The sequence below is a fragment of the Canis lupus genome, chromosome 15 (assembly GCF_003254725.2).
Source record: "Canis lupus dingo isolate Sandy chromosome 15, ASM325472v2, whole genome shotgun sequence".
Taxonomy (NCBI): Eukaryota; Metazoa; Chordata; class Mammalia; order Carnivora; family Canidae; genus Canis; species Canis lupus.
The window spans coordinates 48,000,898-48,023,408 of record NC_064257.1 but is presented as its reverse complement, the minus strand read 5'-3'; the positions used below and the strand labels follow the sequence as shown (position 1 = coordinate 48,023,408).

The window sequence follows — 22,511 nt, the reverse complement described above, 5'->3', positions numbered from 1 at the left end:
CCCATTATATTTTATGTTTTGAATGCAAAACATTTGTAGCGTTTTTGATTTCCCCTGACCCATCCATTCTTTTGTGCTTGTTTCTCCATTTTCCACTAGATTTTGACTCCTTTACTCAAGATGTATTTTTTTCCTTCCAATTCCTTTTTTCACAGCAGTATCCATTCTCCCTGCTGGCTGTCGGTTCTTTTTCTCCTCTCAAATCATTTCAGTCATTGTTCTTTATGCCTCTCAGAGGAATAAAAAAGGGCTGGTCTCTGAATTATTATTTCTCTTTGAAGCAAGGAGAATGCAGAGTGTTCTAAAAATCACTGTAATTTAATAGGCTCCCAGAAAAGTGAGTTCAGTTTTTTTCTGTTGCCATTAAAAAGTTTATTTACTCTTTTAAACTTTATAATAGATTACAGAAACTTTTAACATTTAAAATGACACGAACACTTGATACTTTTTATTTTGGACTCATCTTAAGGCAATGTATAAAGAAGCATTTCTCTGGGGTAAAATCTTTGACTTCTCAAAACAGATGTGTTAATGCAATGTTTCTGAGTGAAGAAAAGCTAAACACATTAATGTTTTTCCCCTTTAAGTTTTTTAAAAGCTCTCATATATCCCCTGGGAAAATCTTTGTCTTTCTTACATTTTATACACAGATGGCCATATGCATGCAGTCCCCAACTTGCACCTTCCAGAAGTTGAAATGTTGGCTCATTGACTAGGGTATAGAATGCATTTCCCTATAATAACAAAGTGGGTGGTGGTTATGTTTCATTAAAGCCTATTCAGTCCTAATGTCAGTCTATATCATTGTGTCTAACAGCCATCGATTACATCGCTTACATTAGCACTACATTTTGAGATCTGGTAGTAATGATGGTTATGAGGTAGGGTGGGCAAGGCCTATCAGTGACATCTCCCTATTGAATGACCTTGGACTCCAATGTGAAGGGATAGTGGTGAAGGCCACCTAGAGTCAGAATCTGAGTTAGTCACAACTAGCTACATATAATCTTGAGGTGATCTTATTTGTTATTTATATGGATTGCAACATCACATATCTGGTGAAATAGATATCTTTGGAAAAAACCGAAGCCACATTGGAACCTCCAGTTGTGAAAATTAGAAAAGAGTGTAATATAGGTCAAGGATTTTTTAGATATACTGTAAATATATAAATGCCTTAACATAATTTAACAAAAATGTAGTTAGGGTTCCATGAGTAACAGGTTTCTATTTTCAATATTGACCAGAAAAGCCTTTTTAATTTCTCTTTATAGCCAAATCTGTTATATCATTGGGCTACAGAACACAAACTTTTCTGCCTTATTCGTAAAGAAGTCTAGGAGGCTAAAGGATGAATGAAGCATTAATCTTCTCCTTTCTTCAGCCTGCCTTTTCTCTAGGTATAACTATGCAATTTTACTTGTGGACCCTAAAATGTATTTGTATATAGATTTTGGATCAGAATTTTAACCTCTAGAATTTTTTCTCTCCATTGCTCTTTATCCCCCTTCTCTTTCCTCTCTTGGTATTTGTGCCATATTTATCTTACCTTATTTATTTCTCAAATTTGGTAATTCATATATTGCACCTGTTTCCAATTTCATTAGATTTCTCCATTTTCATTTTGTTTACTGGATTTCGGGATTCGAGAGCTTAACATACAACTATGTATAAAAATTGACACAAATTTTATTTCTTTTTTTTTTCTGAAAATCTAAGACCAATGGTACCTGAATTTTTCAAAAATAGTTTTAATAATAGTACTTGAAATTCCTCCCTTTATGGAACTGGCTGTGGTCTACGTGGAGAGTTTACCTTGATTCTCATTCTACATTTTGTATTTCTGGATTCAATCTGCCCTTCACAGAGAGTCTACACGCTACTTAAAATGAAATCCCCCCAAACAGTAATAAAAACAAATGTTATTCCTATTACTATACTAATCTTCTACGAAGGGAAGATCAATAGATACCCTCAATAGATAAACTGCCATCAGAGGATTATCCAAGGCAATTAAGAATGCCAGGGAAGCCGTAGACAGTTTAATCTTTTTATTTTTGCATATTGATTTGATTGAAAAGATGTGAAGATTAATTTATATCAGCAATTTGGGATGAGATTGACACAAGTGAGATATGAGAATCAAAACTTTGGTCGGGTGCACCTGCCTTACCTTGCAGTAAGGAGATAATACAGAAAGAGCCTTGTCATGGGGTATCATTGTCTCTGATGGCATTGTGTGCCGGTGGCGGCTCATCTTTCTTCTAGGCTTACCTGGGTCTGGCTACTGAGACCAGAGCCCATAGCAGAGCATAGGTGGGCTTGTGGCCCTCCAGACCAGGGCACATGATTTCAGCACAGTGTTTCTTTTTGTCTCCTAATAATAGAGATCTGCTTTTAAAGAAAATTATTCCCCCAGAGAAATTTGTTTTACCTTGACCCCTTAAAAAAAAAAAAAAGAATCAAAAGGAAACCAAAACTAGTTGTCAGCTCAGAATCCCAGGCAGTTCCAAGGATTTGGACAACAGGAGTCTGTGGATTTTGAGACAGGGACTGTACTATCAATGAGATTGTTATTTTTCATCTCTCTCTCTCTTTTAAAAAGGCATAAAATGTATTTTAATAAGTTGATGCTGCATTACTGCTCCATTTCTCAGAAAAACTCCAAGGTATCAGGGACAAATCAAACATGGTACACCAATAAAAAAAAATGCACAGCATAACTGCCTAAGATAGGGTAAGGCTAAGAGCTACTGTCTGACCGTCAGCATACAGCAACGCTGTTCCCAAGATTGTACTAGGCCTATCAAGAAAGGCTGTGAACAGCATCATAGACATAAAAGGGCCATTCCTGGGTTGTCCTTACCAAGAAAAAAGATGGAGGCAACTTAACATAAGATTTTTAAAAGATACACTAAAATGAAAATCTCTAAGAGAAAGATCTTCCTTAGGACATGAAGGGGTAATATATGGTATATAACAGAATCGTATGTGTTGTCTGTGACCTCTGTGGACATTTGTCTGAATTCCCACCTGTGAGTGAATGGAATGGGGCTAAGGTCATTGGGGGATGTTTGTTTTTGTGTCGCATGTGGCAGTGTCTATGGGGTTGGAGGATATAAGAATGAGAAAGCAAAAAGAACAGGATGGTCAAGAATGGAATGATCAAGATTAATGGGGGCTCTAACTGGTTCCATTTTGCCATGTTTCCATCCCCCAAGGCCCTCAACAATCACAGGAGACTTCAGGAGTGCACCACGCAGAATCAATTAGTTAAACACAGACCTGATTTGTTAACTGTCGCCCCTCCCTTGCGCTCAGCCTCCAGTAAACTCCCTCAGAGTAGTACAGGCAAGGACCACCCAACTACCGGGAGGAATCCCTGACACTTCTCCAAGGCAACATTCTGGATAGCCCAAAAAGGGTCCATCTTTTAAGGGTTTCTGGGAAACTAGACACTGACATTTTTAGTAGTATCGGCGATGTTTGTTTGGAGCAAATTCAGCTCCAGGAGCTGCACGGTGGAATGCAGGCGGGGTTCCCCCAATTGCCCCAGTTCCTTCCATTGCAGCAGCCTGACCAAAGCGGTCAGTTGTCGGTGGGGTCAATCCCAGGGTTCCATCTGGCCTCGTGGTGGCAGGTCCTGGAGGAGCTGGGCTACCAGCTGGCCCTGGAGCAGGGGGCAGGGCGCCTCTGTTGTTTACGCCCACAGCCCCCTGGCCCGTCCCTGGCTCCTGTTCTCCCGCATCAGGGGCTGTTCCCTTGAGTCCTTCCTGCTGTCGCCGCGTCTCTTCCCCTCGGCACCTGCGCCCTCCTCCTGCCTGGGCTCCAGTTGCTTTTGCTTTTGCGCTTCTTGGTGGTGCAGCGGTCCCTCCTCCTGTGGGACCCAGGGAATTGAACAAGAACCCCCTACCCCTGGACAAGCAGAGCGGGACTGACTCCCTTTTGTGCCGCCCCCGCCTTGTGCCGACCTGCTTCTTGCTTAGGGCGCTGCCCTGCCCTAGCCAAGCCCGGGGCACACCCTAATCGGAAATCGGAAATCGGCTCGGCGAGAGGCCAGTTCAAACGGATACTGTAGGGTAAAATGTAATTCAATGGGCCACCAGCGTGTGGACCGACATGACTGTGCAACTTTCTGCGGATCCCATTGGCCACTGGTCCCTATAAAGCTGCTCCGCCTCTGAGCCTCGGGGTCCGAGTCCCTGCTCCGCCGTGTGGGGTGCACTTGGGCCCGAGCTCCAGCTCGTAATAAGCCCTCGTGCGTTTGCATCGGAGTCGGCTCCTCTCCTCGGTGGTTTCTCGGATTCGCGATCTCGGGCACCGCACTCCTAGGCTCTTCTTGACGCCTCATCAAATCCCGTCTCATCAGCATGACCTGGGGCTCCTGGCCAGCAGCCTCCAGCTCCTCCAGCTCCTCCAGCTCCTCCAGCTCCCGCGGGCTCCCTGGGCCGCCCGCTTCCCCACCGCAGGCCGAGCCCCCGCGCACCGCCTACGCGCAGGGTCTCTGAGAGCAGTGGCTCGGGGGGGGGGGGGGGGGGGGGGGGGGAGGGGGGCCCCTCGGGGCCCCTCCGCGGGGAGGAGCCTGCACTGCGCCTGCCCGAGCTTTCCCAGCGCCTCCTCCTGGGGCCTTCCTCCGCCATCCCCGGCGACGCAGCCTCGCCGCCTGGCCACACGCGGAGAAGGCCTCCTCCCGCAGTGCCCTGGACGCGCAGCGACGACGGGTTCGACCGCGGGGGCTGCCCGACACGCAGCAGCTTTCCACCGAGTGGCACGTGGTCCAGTGCCCTTTGGCCGTCTCCGCTAGGCTTCGTGTTTCCCAGCGGACTGAGCCAAAGCCCTAATCCTTAGGAACCAAGCCTTCGGGGCAGCCCGGTGGCTCAGCGGTTTAGTGCCGGGGCCTGGTCCTGGGGTCCCGGGATCGAGTCCCGCGTCGGGCTCCCTGCACGGAGCCTGCTTCTCCCTCTGCCTGGGTCTCTGCCTCTCTCTCTCTCTCTCTCTGTCTCTCATGAATAAATAAATAAAATATATATATATATTTTTAAATGAAGCCTTCGCCTGCTTTCCCATGTTTCTCAAATAGTTTTTTCATCTCTTCCTCAGTGATCTCCGGAGGGAGATTGCCCACAAAGAGCTGGCTTAGGTTGGGTGAAGCTCTTCTCTCCCGGTTTCCTGAAATTCTTCAAGTCAATAGGCAAGGCTTCATTTTGGCTGCTGGCTTGTTGCCCATTTGCAGGTTTTGGTGGCGGTGGTGTTGCTGCCGGTGGTGACGCTGATGATGCTTCCTTGGAGTATGGTTTTGCTTCTCCAAGTTAAAGGTTTTATTGCTCTGCATTTTTGCACCCCGCTACCGACTGTTCTCAGAGTAACAGCTATTTTTCATATCTCTGCTCACTCTCTTGACTATATTCTTCACTTTCTATTCTCTGTATATCTTTTCTCTACCTTCTTCTTTCTGCTTACTCATGATTTTGGTTTACTCATAAATTGCGCTGTCAGTTTCCGACACCCTCTATTTATCCACGAGTCTTCACTGGCTTTCTCTGACGGCTATAATATATATATTTTTTACAAGTTTAAATTCCCTAAGATAGGCGCTGGTTTTTTTCATGTCAAAACACATTATAGATTGCTGGCTAGATTGCGGATTGGCTTCTTATGGATCAAATGATCATTTTGGTTCAATGAACAGGTGTTGCGCTAACTTTTTGTAATATAGCTACCTTAGGAAGAAGTCAGACTTTCACTATTTGCAGATGACATGATACTCTATCCAGAAAGCCTAAAGGACTCCACCAAAAAATTGCTAAAGCTCATCCATGAGTCCAGCAAAGTCACAGAAAATGAAATTAGTGTGCAGAAATCTGGTGCATTTCTATACATCAATAATGAAGCAGCAGAAAAAGAAATCAAGGAATTGATTCCATTTGCAATTGCACCAAAAAAAAAATAAGATACATAAGAATAAATCTAACTAAAGTAGTAAAAGATCTGTATTCTGAAAACTATAGAACACTTATGAAAGAAATTGAAGAGGACACAAAGAAATGGAAAAGCATTTTATTTATGCTCATGGATCAGAAGAACAAACATTTAAAAAATATCTATACTACTCAAAGCAATCTACACATTTAATGCAATCCCTATCAAAATACCACCAGTGTTTTTCATGGAACTAGAACAAACAATCCTAAAATTTTTATGAAACCCCAAAAGACCCTGAATAATGAAAGCAATTCTGAAAAAGGAAAGCAAAACTGGAGACATCACAATTCTGGATTCCAAGCTCTATTACAGAGTTGTTGCAAGACAGTGTGGTACTGGCACAACACAGACACATAGATCAATGGAACAGATTAGGAAATCCAGAAATGGACCCTCAACTCTATGGTCAACTAATTTTTGACAAAGCAGGAAAGAATAGCCAATGGAAAAAAGTCTCTTCAACAAATGGTGCTGAGAAAACTGGACAGCAACATGCAGAAGAATGAAACTGGGCCACTTTCTTTCACCACACATAAACATAAATTCAAAATGGATGAAAGACCTAAATGTGAGACAGGGATCCATCAAAATGCTAGAGGAGAACACAGGCAGAAACCTCTTTGACTGCAGCCATAGCAACTTATTAGACATGTTGCTGGAGGCAAGGGAAACAAAAGCAAAAATGAACTACTGGGACTTCATCAAGATAAAAGGCTTCTGGCAGGGAAGGAAACAATCAACAAAACTAAATGGCATCCTGTGGAATGGGGGAAGATATTTGAAATGACATATCTGATAAAGGGTTAGTATCCAAAATCTATAAAGAACTTGCCAAACTCAATACCACAAAAATAATCCAGTGAAGAAATGGCAGAAGACATGAAGAGACATTCTTTTGAAAGAAGACATCCAGATGGCCAACAGACACATGAAAAGATGCTCAACATCACTCATCATCAGGGAAATACAAATCAAAATTGGGATGAGATACCACCTCACACCTGTCAAAATGGCTAAAATTAACAACACAAGAAACAATAGGTGAGTATCTGGAGAAAGGGGAACCCTCTTGCACTGTTGGTGAGAATGCAAACTCGTGCAGCCACTCTGGAGTACAGTTTGGAGGTTCCTCAAAAAGTTAAAAATATAACTTCCCTATGAAGTGCAATTGCACTATTCGGTATTTACCCAAAGAATACAAAAATACAGATTCAAAGGGGTAAATGCACCCAGATATATATAGCAGCATTATCAACAATAGCCAAACTATGGAGAGAGCCGGAATGTCTATTGACTGATGAATGGATAAAGAAGACGTGGTATATATATATATATATATATATATATACCGTGGAATATCACTCAGCCACCAGAAAGAATGAAATCTTGCAATTTGTAACAACATGGATGGAGCTAGCGTGTATTATGTTAAGTGACATAAATCAGAGGAAAGACAAGTACCATATGATCTCATTCATATGTGGAATTTAAGAAAGAAAACAGATGAACATATAGGAAGGGGGAAAGAAAAAAGGAGCGGGAAACAAGTCATAAGTGACTCTTAGTGATAGAGAACAAATTGAGGGTTGATGGAAGGAAGTGGATGGGGGATGGGCAGGATAGGTGATGAGTATTAAGGAGGGCACTTCTTGTAGTGAGCACTGGGTGTTGTATATGAGTGATAAGTCACTGAATTCTACTCCAGAAACCAATTTTGCACTATATGTTATCTAACAAAATTTAAATTAAAAAAAATAGCAGCCGTAGGCTGCCACTGTACAGAGGCTGTTGGCCCAGGCACTTTCCATTTGAAGGGGCTGCTAGCATGGCAGGCACCATGATTAACAAATTGAGTTACTATAGAATCTCTAATCCCTTCTTTATGTATAATTTAATGATTATTGCTTTCATAAGATGACATAGAAGCACAAGATATGAAGCTCCTTAAGCATCCAGAGAAAAATTAAATTTGTTTAGTAGTTTTGGTGTTAAGTGTTTTTTACTGTATTCAACTTGTTTAAAAGTTGGTAATTTCTCTATGTCATTATGTGGTAAAGCTTAATTACCCCAAACTATTTCTATTAATTAGGACACACCAATTCCCAGCAAAAAGTGATTATTGCTGTACCAAGAAATCTTGGAGGTTTGGAGACAAGTTCTCCCCTCAGCTGTGAAATAAAAAATGGCAAAAGCTGCTGCATACTGTCATATGGATCTTTACTGTGCATGTGTGTGTGTTTTCCCTTTGAATTGCTGCTAAGAACCAGCAACAATTTCTGTTGATCTGCAATCAATTGTCAAAATGTGTTCATCATTATATATTAGGAGGTAAAAAGCTTCTCAGCAAAATGTTTGATCTATTAAGCAATGAGGAACTTCCCTTTAGAAATAAAGTCATACAAATAGGATTGCCTTCATAGGAAGAATATTTGGAATATTCATATACTTTGATTCTGTAGTAATTCATTAGTGTGCAACTAATTTGATCAAAATGCATTTTTTTTTACCTCATTTGTTTGATCAAAATGCATTTAAAGTCTAGAAGTAAATACTTCCCACTTCTTACTACTAAAAGACACACTTAACTAATATCTACTGATTACTATCACCTGTATCATCACCATAAGTCTAAATGCAAGTGACTGGTTGCTGAAAGAGCAATGGAAACTGTAGGACTTAGGACCATGCATTGTAGAATTCAGGTAATAATACAAACTTTTTTTTTTTTTTTGAATAGTTTTAGGTAGCTTGAGATGGTTAAAATAAATTGCTAAAGTCTGTTTGGGAAATATAGCTACACTTTCTGATCTTTATTTTCATAATTTGGAAGATAAGCTATATTACAGAGATGTCTTAAACACCAACACATTATATCCAGTTGGAGGATTGGACTGGTGGGCTAGAGGTTAGAAGAGAAGTACCCTTTTGCTATGTCAGGCCTTCCTTCCATGATTGGTGACTGTAGAAAAGGAAGTAAATTAGAATAGCTAAGTAAAGCTGTGACCTTGAAATGAAGACATTTTTCCAGTGGGGTACCCAATTCAGTTTCCATATTATCTCAGAGAGGCCCACTAACTTCTAATTGTATTTACAGTCTAGATTTTATGACATACTCTATGCAAGAAACTATAGCATAAATAAAGAAATTAAAGATCAGTAGGCTTTAGAAAAATGAAGCAAAGCAACATAATCCATTGTTTGGGGGCAAAGCCTCTTTAATTTTGTTTCATGTAACTTAGGTTAATTAAAATGAAGCCCATAGGCTAAATGCATTGACCACTGTATAAGTTCACTTTTATTCTACTTTAATTATAGTTATATCTAAAATTATAAGTACTTCTTATAAAATTATAAATAATTTAAATTATAAATAATAAAATTATAAATAATTCTTAGTTTTACCTTTTAGTTTTATTAATCTTTTATTTTAGAACAAATTTCCAGTGACCATTCAATAAAGATTTCTATTCTACATTGTCTAATGTTAAACTTAATCATAAAATTTCAGAATAATAAGGGACATTAAGAAATCATGTGGTCTCTAGCTTTCAAACTGATTTATTACCTTAGGTAATGATATTCAGCTCTGATAGGGTAACATTCCAGGGTGAGTTCAGTGATCTAAAATTTATGAAAACAAAATTTAAAAAGTAAATATATCCTCGAGTATTGGCTTGGTTGATATAAAAAAACAAGTAAACCAATTTGATCTAAATGTCATTAACAGAATACTTTAAACAATGGGAGAACAAGCACTCTTTTCAAGTGCACATGGAACATTCTCTAAGAGACCTTATGCTGGGCTATAAGAAAATGCTCAACTGCTTTTAAAGGATTAAAATTATGCAATTTGTTCTATGATCACAACTGAATTAAATAGGTTATCAGTAACAAAAACATTTTAAGAATCTTCAAATATTTGGAAATTAAGCCATAGACCCTCAAAAATCACATGGGTCTGGGCAGCCCCGGTGGCTCAGCGGTTTAGTACCACCTTCAGCCCAGGGTATAATCCTGGAGACTGGGGATCGAGTCCCTCGTCGGGCTCCCTGCATGGAGCCTACTTCTCCCTCTGCCTGTGTCTCTGCCTCTCTCTCTCTCTCTCTCTCTCTGTGTCTCTCATGAATAAATAAATAAAATCTTAATAAAAAAATCACATGGGTCCAAGAAGTAAAAGCAAATAGAACTGAAATGTAATGAAAATACAATGTATCAAAATTTGTGAAATGCAGCTAAAGCAGAGTTTAGGCATACAATTACCTTTAAATGCTGACATTTAAAGAGGTTTAAGTTCAATGATCTCTATGTTCACTATTAGAAGCTAGAAAAAGAAAAATCAAAAGTAAGTAGAGGGAAGAAAATAATGAGAAGAAATTAATAAAATAAAAATCAGATAAGTATTAGATACTAAAACCAAAGTCTAGTTTTTTGAAAAGACAATACAATCAATAAATCTCTGACCAGACTAATAAAAAAGTGAGATAAATCACCAATAGCAAGATTGAAAGAGAGGCTATTACTACAGATTCTATAGACTTTGAGAAGATAACAGAGGACACTTAGGAGCAATTTTATGCCAATAGATGTGACAACTTAGATGCAATGGACGAATCCTTGAAAGATACCAATTACTAAAATGAACTAAAAAAAGAAATGGAAAATCAGAATAGATCTATATCTAAATCAATTAAAGAACTTGAATTCATAAATAGAAGCCTTGCTTCAGAAAAAACTTCAGACCCAGATAGTTTCACCTGTGAATCCTATAAAACTTATGAAAGGAAATATTCTAAATCTTGCTAAACTTCTTTTGGAAAACAGAAGAGGAGGTTAACCTCCTTTTATGAGGCCAGTTTTACTCTGATATCAAAACCAGACAACATTACAAGGAAAGAAAACTGATCAATATAATTTCATGAGCACAGATGCAAAATTCCTTAATAAAATATTAATAAATATGTAATATGCTCACTGGGGGGGGGGTTTATACTGGAAATACAAATCCTGTTTATACTCAACCTAGCTAAATGAGACATTCAAATTTGTATAAAACAAAACAAAAATACCCCCAACCCTGCTAAATGAGTTTGTTATATATAAAGTTACTTACTTTTATATATAGCTATAGGTTTACCAACTTATAAAATACCATAACAATTCTTGTTTAGTTATTCCTAAATATATATATTTCTTGTCCCTTGTTTTTCTAGAACCTTTTCATTACACTGGAATTGTGCCTTATTTGACAGAAGTTTTAGTAACTGAGAAGTGAAAGAAAAGTAAAAGAATAATTTTTCTTTTTTCTTTCTTTTTTTTTAGTTATCACCTGCTTTACTGGTTTAAAATAATTTTTCTATTTAAGGCCAGATACAGAAAACATACAAATCTTTTATAATTGAAAGCATAATGTTTGCTCATGGTACAACATTTATGTAATATAAAATAAACCAATCCCATGCTTGGAGAAAACCATTATTAAGGTCTTGATAAAACATCTCCACTCTGATTTAATAATAGATATGTCTCCGTGATGAGAACCAGAAGAGAATCAATAATTTGTGAGTTCTAATTTGAGTAGAATGTCTGTAAGACTTACTACTTTTGGGCTTCAGTTCCCTCATCTCTAGAATGTGAGGACTCAATTAGATATTTTTATGGTCTTCTAATGGTTAACTTTAAGTATATATGAATCAGGTGAATTTCACGGCTCTTTAAGGCATAGAAATAAAAGTAAAGTCCACACTAAACAGAAGGTGGCAGTGTTGTTGAAGAAAAGGGTTAGATTTTAATCCTAGTAAATGCAGGTGGATTGCTGTACAAGGTGTTTGTACTTTGATAAAATTAGTGCTGTAGCAAATTAGTGACAAACCACTAATTTAGCAGGATTAAGATATCCTGTTACAATAGTTATGTTTTTCTGACGTTGATAATATCATTATACATGACATTGCTTTACTGTGAAATGCGACAGAATCAAATGTGATCACCTAACGCTAACACAAGTGTAGAAGTCATGCTAAGCTCAGAGCTTTCAAGTGAATAATAATTATTGTTATATTGGTTTCTGGTATTTTGAAAGAATTTGCCTGGCTATTATTAAGTGACAACTTCCCCATACATATTTTCAATTTGGCATGGATATTTTTAGTGAAGCAAAGTTTTTCATTTTTTTGTTTTCCAACTCGTTGAAATGAAGGAGCATTCAAGCATGTATATTTTAATGGGTTTTAGACAGATTATCTTTAACACTTGGTAATGGAATTTAATAATTCGGTTTTTGTTCTATCTTAAAACATTTAATGAGTTAAATGCTTATACTGGGCTTAAGATATGAAGTTAAATTTGTGGTTTGTTGTTTATTTATCGACATGCTAGAAGAATATTGTTCAAGAATGCAACCAATTGTAAGGGCCTTTGTAAAGTCAAGATTTTGTTCACATTTTTAAAAAGATTTTTATTGATTCATTTGATAGAGAGCACAAGCAAGTGGAGCCGCAGGTAGGGGGAGAAGGAGAAGCTGGCTCCCCACTGAGCAGAGAACCTGGTGCGGGGCTCCATCCCAGGCCGGGGGATCATGACCTGAGCTGAAGGCGGGCACTTAACAAACTGAGCCACCCAGGCGTCCCCACACTGTTATATTTTACTCATTTCAAGTACAGTCTTCCCCCAGGTCTCTTCAGTTTCCTAGATTTAGGTATACTGCTTTTTATTGGGATACCACTCTCCTCTCAGCATTTCTCAGAATACCTTCTATATGGAACAGTCTTCCAACCCAAGTTGTCTGTCTGTCCTTCTGCCAAATTTTTGAGAAAGATTAAACTATTAGAGAAAACATAACCAGCCTTGCTAAAGATGAAGCATGCAGACTGCATGTTAATGCCAGCACTCTTATAAAACCCCTTTCTCAATGTGTGCTTGTGTGCATATGATCTCCATGGAGCTCACATGCAAAAGGGAGAGACCAGTGTGGGAGAGTAAGAGGGCCTCTCCAGTGGTGGAAGTCAAAGCCTTCAACCCTTGTACTGCTGGGTGCTGCCCTCTATGCTCGTTAACCTGCTCCCTAAATCCTGTGGCTCTTGTAGCAGGAAGGCTGTAATTTCATTTTAGGTAGCGCTCCCCTCTCTCCTGAGGCCAACTCCTCTCTTGGCTATTATTTGATAGAAAGAGTCACTCCATATCATTTTACCTGGGGTTTTTTTCACCCCCAATCCCATCAGTCTGAACTACATATTCCCCCATCTGTGGCATCTTTGTATATTGTACCAGAGGTATTCCTTACTGCCTCAAATCCCCAGTGACAGCAATAGTCATGGTGACCTTCTTATATTTCCTCAATTATCTGCTTCTGTTTCAAAATCTTTTCTTAATTGGGATATAATTGAGATAACATTAATTTCAGGTATATGATGTAATGATGCAATAATTGTATATATTACAAAATGATCACCATAATAAGTCCAGTAACATCTGTCCCCATACATAGTTACAATTTTTTTTCTGGTGATGAGAACCTTCAAGATCCACTCTCTTGGCTACTTTCAAAAATGCAATAAATTCAGTTTTATTAATTATAGTCACCATGCTGTATATTATGTCCTTATGACTTATTCATTTCCTAACTGGACATATCAAGATTTTTGTAATTGTCATTTTCTCTGTCTGGAATGTTTGCCACCTGATAATCACATGCCCAATTTGCTTAGGGCTCCCAAATCTTTTTTGTTCTAACGTTACTTTCTCTGTGAGGACTTCCCTCATCATCCTATTTGGAATTGCTATTCCCTCCCCTTTTTCCATTTTATTCTTCTCCATAGCACTAACCACCTTCTAACTACATAACTTACCTACTGATTTTGTTTATTGCTTGTGTCTCTATACGAGAATGTAAACTTTACCAGGGCAGGAATTTTTGTCTGTTTTATTAATTGCTGCACTTTCAGTGCCTAGAAAAAAAGTGCCTGACATAAAGGAAGTATGCAATAAATGTTTGTTGAATGAAGATATGATCGAATTTCCTCAATGGAATTTTCCAAACAGATCATTTTTCTTCTTTCATTTTATTTGAAATAATAGAAGTAACACAAAAGCAGTGAGGCAGCATACATACTTTTAAAATGTAATGGATGAGGCACCTGGGTGGCTCACCCATTGAATGTCTGCTGTTGGCTCTGGGCCTGATCCCGGAGTCCCAGGATCGAGTCCCACATCGGACTCCCTGCATGGAGCCTGCTTCTCCCTCTGCCTGTGTCTGCCTCTCTCCCTCTGTGTCTCTCATGAATAAATAAGTGGAATCTTTTAAAAAAATGCAATGGATGTTTTAAAAATATTTCATGAAGATTCTTTGTGTTCATAATTCAACCAAAGACAATTTATAGAAAAATGTGTGGCAATATGACACGAGTTAATAACCTGCTGTACAAGCTTAATAATTGAATCTTCAGATGTGGATTAAGGCCAATTTAGATCTTTTGCATCTTCTCACTGATGAGTTTATTATTCTTTGCTCACTGTTTCTTCTAGTAGACTGCAAGGATTGTTTGGCTGGCAAGTCACTAGACAATGTTGCCTAGACATGGCCATGAGCCAATGTTACTGGCTATTCTCACTCCCTTTCTTTCCTTCTCCAGGCCAATCTTGAAAAGTGCTAGGGGGATAACACAGTCTACAGATCACTAGTCAAAGTACTCTATCTGAGGTGTTTGTTTAAACACCTCAAGATCCACTCTCTTAACTACTTGTGTTTAAAAGCAACCCAAGTTAAAATGTTATGCTTAAAGAGTTAAATATTCTGATAGCACTTTGGTGAGCTAGAAAGCAAATTTTCACTTACTCTAAACAAACTACACAACTCTTTTCTTTATAAACATCATATATAAGTTAGCCTTATTTCAAAATTGCCCCCCCACCCCATTGTCCCTTCTCATGAACAGACCTTTTCAGTCTTCATACATTCAGATTTTCTTCATTCTTTAAGGATCAATTCAAATCTACCCCTTCTTTATTTTTGTCCCAGACTTCTCCAGATAGAAAGCAATATCGATCTCCTGTCCACCACCAAAGCATTTGACTCTATCTGCATTAAATTTTAGTCTTGCATTTTAAGGAGCTTCCAGGCCAGCAAAAAGATGAGACATATACGCTAATAACTATGAGACTAAGTAGTGGTTGTTTGGCATATCCTTTTAGATAATCAGATAAAGTCCTATGAGCATGTAAAGACAGAGCAGTGGCTTCTGTGGAAATGGTAATAGACCCTTGAGGAATGGATACAATTTGGGAGGAGATGTGCCGTGAAGAGGAGGAAGGAAAGCCTCCCTGGGTAAGGGATAGACTGAGGCACATGAGCAGGAATTCCTGTCCTGTAAGAAACATGAATTGGCTCAATGAATACAGTGTAACAAAGTTTATCAAAGGGAAGTGAATGGTGGCTAGGACTAGAAAGATAGGCCTGGGCCAAATCATGAAGGGTTCTGAGTGCCAGGCACAGAATTTAGTTGTAAACTGTTCATCAGAGTAGTGACGCAGACAGAGATGCACTTAAGGAAGGTTAAACTAAACCAGGGTGTAAGTAGGCTAGTAAAGAGAGGAAGAGACTATAAATGAGGAGATCAGTTTAACAGTTGAGCAAAGAGATGATCACAATTGCAGCAAGTGAGAAAATTGCAGCAAGTGAGAAAAGAAAGAGGAGGATGGTTAATTGACATGGCTGAGCTAGAACGGACAGGACAGACAACTGAATGGCTGAGAAAAGAGCAGAGTTGTTGTATCTAGGTTATTGGGAGGATGGTGCTCACGAGCCAATTTACACATGCAGGTTTTCACATATGCATAATGTGGAGCTTTTACTGGAAAAGGGAGGAAATGTTGAGTCTGAGATGGTTTCAGGATATCTAGTAGGTTATTGGATGCCAACATGCTTGATTCATGAATATTTTTGTGGGAGCCACTTAACATGAGGAATGGTGCCTAAAATCTTTCATTTTCACCTGTCATCTCTCTAGAGTGCTAGCACAGTGCTAAGCACACTTTAGGTAGTCAAGAAATACATATTGATTGACAATGCATTTTACTTTAGAAGCCAGGTTTGGGGGAAGAAGGTACTAGCAGAAGTCTAAAATTTCTGATTAAAAAGCTCCCAAGCCTTTGAAGGTAGTACCCTTCATTGGATATCCTTCAGGCTTGATATTCCCTACACTTGAATCCCTTGAGCTACTACAGTGTAGCTGGATATTACCATGTGAATGATGGCTGTGTGGTTACAATACATCAAAGCATTAAGCCTTTATTAGTTAACATATTCCTTAAATGAATGTATCAGTTCCTTAGAAGACACCTGATCCACAGAGAATGAGAGAAAGGACCCATACTTTGAGAGGGGAGGAAATGAGAAGGGAAATTGTCAAGTTAGGGTCAGTGAGTTGTCCAGCACAAAGGTGAATTTGGGGCAGACATGAAGCAGGGGCTGGAGAGAAGGTGGGAGAAGCAGGGTTGGGCAGGCAAAAACTGATAGATGTTCACCATGCTGAATGGTGTTCACCATGCTGAATGGTGTATTTAATTCACAGTGTTGTTTGTCCTCACTTAAAAAAAAAAGGAAATTGCAGTATTACCAGACTATGAGGTGGGGAGTCAGGAGACCTGGCTGCCCTCCCTTAACTGGTTATGTTGTCTAAGACAGTCTTTTAACCTTCCAGTACCACTTTGTGGAAAGAGGCTTTGGATCCAGAAAAATCTGAAATCTTGGCTCTTTCATTCACTAGCTATGTGCCCTTAGAACAGGTACTTAACCTTGCTGATCCTTAGTTTCCATCTTTGTAAAATGGAAATGTCATTAGTTCATAGCTTTTTTTAAAAAGGATGAATGAAATGACAAATATATAAAATAATTGGCTAAGACCAGGATTGCAGTAAATGTTATCCTCTTTCCCCTTTCCTTTTCTTCATTGTCTTTTCTTCAGAATCTATGAAATGATAGAACTGGACATTGGATGCAATGTATATCCCTATTCTTGCTTCTTCTTTTTTTTTTTTTTAAATGATTCTATGAATTCTTGAACTGTTTCCTCCCACTTTCCTGACAAAAGTTTCCAAGAATCATGAATTAATGCTGCCAGGAAAATGAGTCAGATGAATGACTTCCTTCTTTTCTCTATCTCTCTGGCATGCAGTGGTCCCTCTGTTACCCTTCCTTTCCTTTTCCTCTCTCTCTGGAAGGCCATGTCTTAAGGCCTTCTAAAGGGAGACTGCAACTGGGACTTTCAAAATAGTACTGAATGATCATGTGTGAAAACAAGGCTATTTTTTTTTTTTTAAACTGGCCTGACACGCTAACACAGATATTGGCAGGAGGAAATAAAACTTAAGATTCCTTAGTTTTGGTGATGGTGATTCAAGATTTATGTACTATTTGCTGGAAAAAAAAATAACCTCAACATCTTCTGAGGAGGCAAGGAAATGAGTCCTTATCTTTTGGTACTCCACACAAATATAGATGACTGGGAACTGCTAAAGCCAACTGTGGGGATAGTGATCAAACAGAGGTGTTCAGAGATTGCCTGGTATAGTGAATATGAGATGAGAGCTTCATGAAGTTTCCAAGGCCATACTTGATTCTTCTAGGCTACCTACCTGAAACAGGGATGGGATCTTCCACCGCCTGATTCTGACTCTGGAATCCCAGCTGTTGAAATTTGGGTTGAAGTGTCCCAGCTACCCTTTGAAATTTGTTTCTGTTGCTTACAACAGTTTTGCTTCTGTTTTTGTCCTGAGGGTTCTGTGGTAGGTGCTTGTTCTCTTTATGATTCCTTGTGCTTACTCCTTGGCTTTCTTATTTCAACAGAATCACAAATATACTAACACTCTTTGGCTTTTGGTTCACCTCAAGTAGGACCCTCACCTGGAATCTAGGTTGGCCTACTCTGTACTAGGTGAAATTGGTAATGAATCTTAACAAGATATCACCTACATGAAAGAAAGGAAGGCAGTCTTCTTTCTCTGTAAGTGAATTTGCTATTCAAAGAATAATGTTTTTCATCTTCATACCAGAGAACCAAAAGAAGGATGTAACTTTCTGCAATTATTTAATCACTATTAGTTTCAATCAATTAATTAGTCAGAAACTCATCTGAAAATGTTGGTACATAGGATTTGATCTAATGAGACTTGCATGTAGGCTGGCTGGAAAGAGAGCCAACTTGCCTAAAATCCTGAATCTGGGCTCAAACTTTGCATTGCCTAAGACAAAGCCTTTCTTGGACAAATCATAGGTGCTTTTTTTCCCAACAAAAAGCTCAAAGTTTTGTAGCAGCATCAGAGAATATTCTAAGTATCATCCCTTTCATTAATTTCTCATGTAGTATAATGACACCTACTGCTATTATAAGCTATTTCCATAAAATTTAATGGACTTATTTCTGAGAACAGAACTGATAAGGGTGATTACCCCTAGGGAATAAGAGCAAAGAATTCATATATTTGGATTGATCCAGAGTTGGGTTTTATAGAATAAATAAGACCAGGAGGGCAAGAGAGGTGAGGAAATATTGAGGACTTAACCGAAGGCATATAGGTATGAGCCTCTAGCTCAAAAGGCAACTAATAAAAAAAAAGGCAACTAATAGTTTGGAAATAAATGGGGAGGGGGTGTTATGGAGGGACCAGAGGTTTTAGTGATAATAAAGAATTAGATACACTATGCTAAGGTAGTGAATAAGGTGGACAGTTAGAAGGTGTTGGTCCTTCAGTGAAGGGATTTGTTTAAGATTTCAAAGGGAGTAAATGAGAAGGCCTATGTGACTACATGTAAATACTTTGTTCAGCAGTTAAGACTGGAGAAGTAGGCTGGGGCCAGACTGAGGGTCTTGTGTGCCTTTTTAAGGTGCTTGAACTACATCTGAAGGCAACAGTGGGAATCTTTATACTAGGGGGTGACAGGACCAGTAGTTGCTTATAGGTTCAGTTATATGGATGCTTCCAGGATGGGGAGACATTGCAGGCAGAAGACCAGCTAAGAGGTTATTTCATCAATCTATTTGACAGACAAGAGTGGTTGGTCTAAGCTAGAGGCAGCACTAGGAGAGTGCTGATTTGTGAATCTTTTCTGCGATAGAACTAATGAGTTTTGGTGACTCTTTGGAGTATCAGGGGTGAGAGGAAGGGAGGAAAGACAAAACATTCCTAGGATTTTACATTTGGAGTATCACCATTAACTAAGATAAAGAAAAATAGAAACAAAACAAAACAAAACAAAAATAGAATAGGTTTTGAAGAGGGTTGGGGTGGGACGAAACTAATATAAGTTTTAGTCATAGTATGTGAGAAGAACCTATGAAACATAAAGATAGACCTGTGTGTCTGGATCTTGAGAGAGACTGGAGCTGGAGAGGAGGATTTTTTTTTTTAAAGAAATTATTTATTTTTTTCATGAGAGACACACAGAAAGAGGCAGAGACACAGGCAGAGGGAGAAGCAGGATTCCCCATGGGCAGCCTGATGCAGGACTCAATCCCAGGACCCTGGGGATCACAACCTGAGCTGAAGGCAGATGCTCAACCGAGGAGCCACCCGAGTGCCCAGAGATGAAGATTTGAAATTCATGCCTTGTATAGATGGTAGCTGAGATCATAAGGGGAGAGGAGGTGGTGTGAACGGAGAAGAGGACTCAATATGTCAACATGAGAACCACTAAGAGTAGAGGTAGAGGCCAGTTAGGAAAGAAAATGATCAGAGCAGGAGGAGGAGAAGCAGGAGCAAAGAGGGGCCTGGAGAGCAATGGAAGAGACAATTAACAACATAAATGCTGCAGAAGAGCAGGAGAGGCAAAGAGAGAAATAGAGTTGGACTGGCAATTGGAAGGTGACTGGTTACTCTAATTAGAGCAGTTTTGTAGGGGGGAGGTGCGTGATGAGGCAATGGTGATTGAGGAATATACTTATACTGAGTAAAAGTAGATAGGATAGAACTTGCCTCTGAGAAGTTTGTTGATAAAATAGGTGTAGGGCAATAGAAAGGGAGGACCTCTGGTGAAAGGAGTTGGTGGACTCAAGCACCAAAAGCCTTAACCTTGCAAAAGCTACGAGAGAGTCCGGAAGATGTCATAACGAAAACCCTCCTTATAGCTGTGTCTTCTGGGCTTGAACTAATGAACACAACAGTTATGACTTGGGGGACATGAATCTGATCTTCAGAACGTCTTAATCTGTTTGCCAGCAAGCTGTATTATAGGCAACTCTGCTGGATATTATTTTAAAGAATTTAAAGCTGTTCCTTTTGTTTTCCGTATCCAACTGCCAACATTTCTCTTTTTAAATGCAGAGCCAGTCTATGCGGGCGGTTCACAGCCTGTGGCAGGCACAGGCTCTGAGACCTTTTCCTCCATGGACTGTTTCCAAGTCTCCCCTAGTTCTCCGAGACCCCCTGAGAGAGAGGTTCTCTGTGCACAAAAAGTCAAACATCGTTATTCCCTTTGGTTGTTCGTTTCCTTGATACAGATGGAGCCACAGCCTTCTGTGGAATTCCTGCCTTAATCTCTTCAATGAGTGACACGTTAGCTATGAAGATTATTTTCAAGTTATTGTTTTAATAGACCTTTTCCATCAGGCTCAAATAAACCATGACTACTTCACACTGGTTGGAAGACACATTTAGAGTTAATGGGAGAGCACTACTAAATCGCAGTATAATACATGGAAAATTTGCCTCCTTTTAATGTCATATTTCTTTCTAAATGGCTCTGATGAGTGGTTTTTTAGAAGGCTCATGAAAGTAGCAGAGTATTTAAAAAAGTTAAGACTTTATGACAGGTTTCAAAAAGATCTGAAAGTCAGTATATATGTTCAAGCTTAATAGTTCCATATCATAATACCCATAATAGATTTTAAAAACTTTTCTTGGCAATTAAAAAATTAACTAATGCTAAAGAGATATTTAAAAAAAACCCCGTAAAACCAAATGAAATGTGTCAAGATTATTAGGTAGAAGCTGAAAATGAGTATGTGGGTTGGAGAATAAGGGTAGACTTTTTATTTAAAGCTATCTGGAATTTAGACAATGTGAAATTACTAGTCAGTGTAATTCTCTTCTCTGGCAACCAGGGGAAAGAATTCTTCTCCCAGTGGTTAGGAATCTGCATCTTTGTGCTTATGACAATGTGACCTCTAAAACCATGGAAGACAGGGGTAGAACTAAATACAATTTTGGACAGGTAAAATTTATTTTCAGTAACTTTGGGCTTTCCTTTCTGTCCTCTCTCCCAGGGTTCTCAGATTCTTCCTGGCTCCTTACCCTGCCCAAACCTTCTCTCAGATAAGGGTTAGCAAAGGTAATGTCCAGCTTAAACTGAAACGTGCCCATGTTTTACCTCCTCTAAGGTAAGTTATAAGTTTTATTTCTAATTATTATATGAAGAAAGGCTTTGTGTTCTATCAGATTTTTCAGGCATTGGTCAATTGATGGAAAGGTCTTTGCAGGGGGAAAGGGGCTTCTTGGCATATCGCATAGATGGCAGCTTACCATAACCATCTACTCAAGCCTAGCATGGTTTTAACACATGGGCTGAAAGTGTGAGTGTGTATTTGCCACGTGCATAAGATAATGTGTGTTCATCTAGAGAGAGCTGGATTTGCTACCTCTCTTTGCTTACATCCTGTTTGAGCCTCACAAACAACCCACACTACTCAGCTGCTCTCCCTCCCCACTCCTCTGAAAGGCACTAATGGCTCCTTAGTAATCCAATTCTGTAAACTTTTCCCTCCTGTGCTTTTTCATGTCCCAGCAGCAACGTTTGGTACCAACAACCACTTGTTCCCTCTCTCTGTGGTCTCCATGGCTTCCATCTCTCCTTAGGAATTTTGTTGACTTGGCTCACCTCTCATACAGCATGGGTCCTTTCTTCTATCATCTACCCGTTAGCTGGGCAAACCCATTCATGTTCATCACTTGAACTGTGCTTTCTGTCTTCATATCCAAATCTCTATCTTTAGCCCAAATCTCTCTCCTGACTTCCAGATCTAACATCTGCACCTGCAAATCCAACATTTTTATCTGCAAATTCCACAAACGCCTCATGTGTCCTAACCTGGAGTCACAAATCTCTTCTTTCTGCCCGGATCTTTCACCTGTTTAAATCAAGATAGAAGCTTTGGCGTTATTCTTGCCTCTTTCTCAAGCTTTATCCTATAAATTACCAAATTCTGTAAGTTTGTGTTCCTAAATAGGTTATTTGAGCAAACCTGCATTTCAATTTATTGTGACTACTGATTTATACTAGGCACTTAACATCTCCAGCATAGGGTTCTTACTCTGCTTCTCTTCTGATCTAGAGTTTGTTTTGTGGCTAGAGTGACCTTTGCAAACTTGAAACTAGTATTGGTCTCTTTGTCATAGTTCCTTGTGTATCACCTGTAGAATAAAGCCTGAATTTTGTAGACAGATATGACTGATCTGTTTCCTATCAATCCGGCCCAGTTTTTTCTCCTAGCTCTGACTCTCCACTCATAGTTCACCTGTTAGCAATATCAATCTCTTTGAAG

The 22,511-nt window shown here is 39.3% G+C and overlaps 1 protein-coding gene across 1 annotated transcript; it reads right to left on the bottom strand.

Annotated features, from left to right (window-relative positions):
- Positions 1–3,467: 3,467 nt before the first annotated feature.
- LOC112654499 (non-POU domain-containing octamer-binding protein-like) lies at positions 3,468–22,047 on the bottom strand. The gene is given in 5 exon segments (XM_025439076.1): positions 3,468–3,811; positions 3,814–3,877; positions 4,322–4,489; positions 4,589–4,824; positions 21,885–22,047. Coding segments are annotated over 5 exon segments (975 nt in total).
- Between the last annotated feature and the right edge of the window lie 464 nt (positions 22,048–22,511).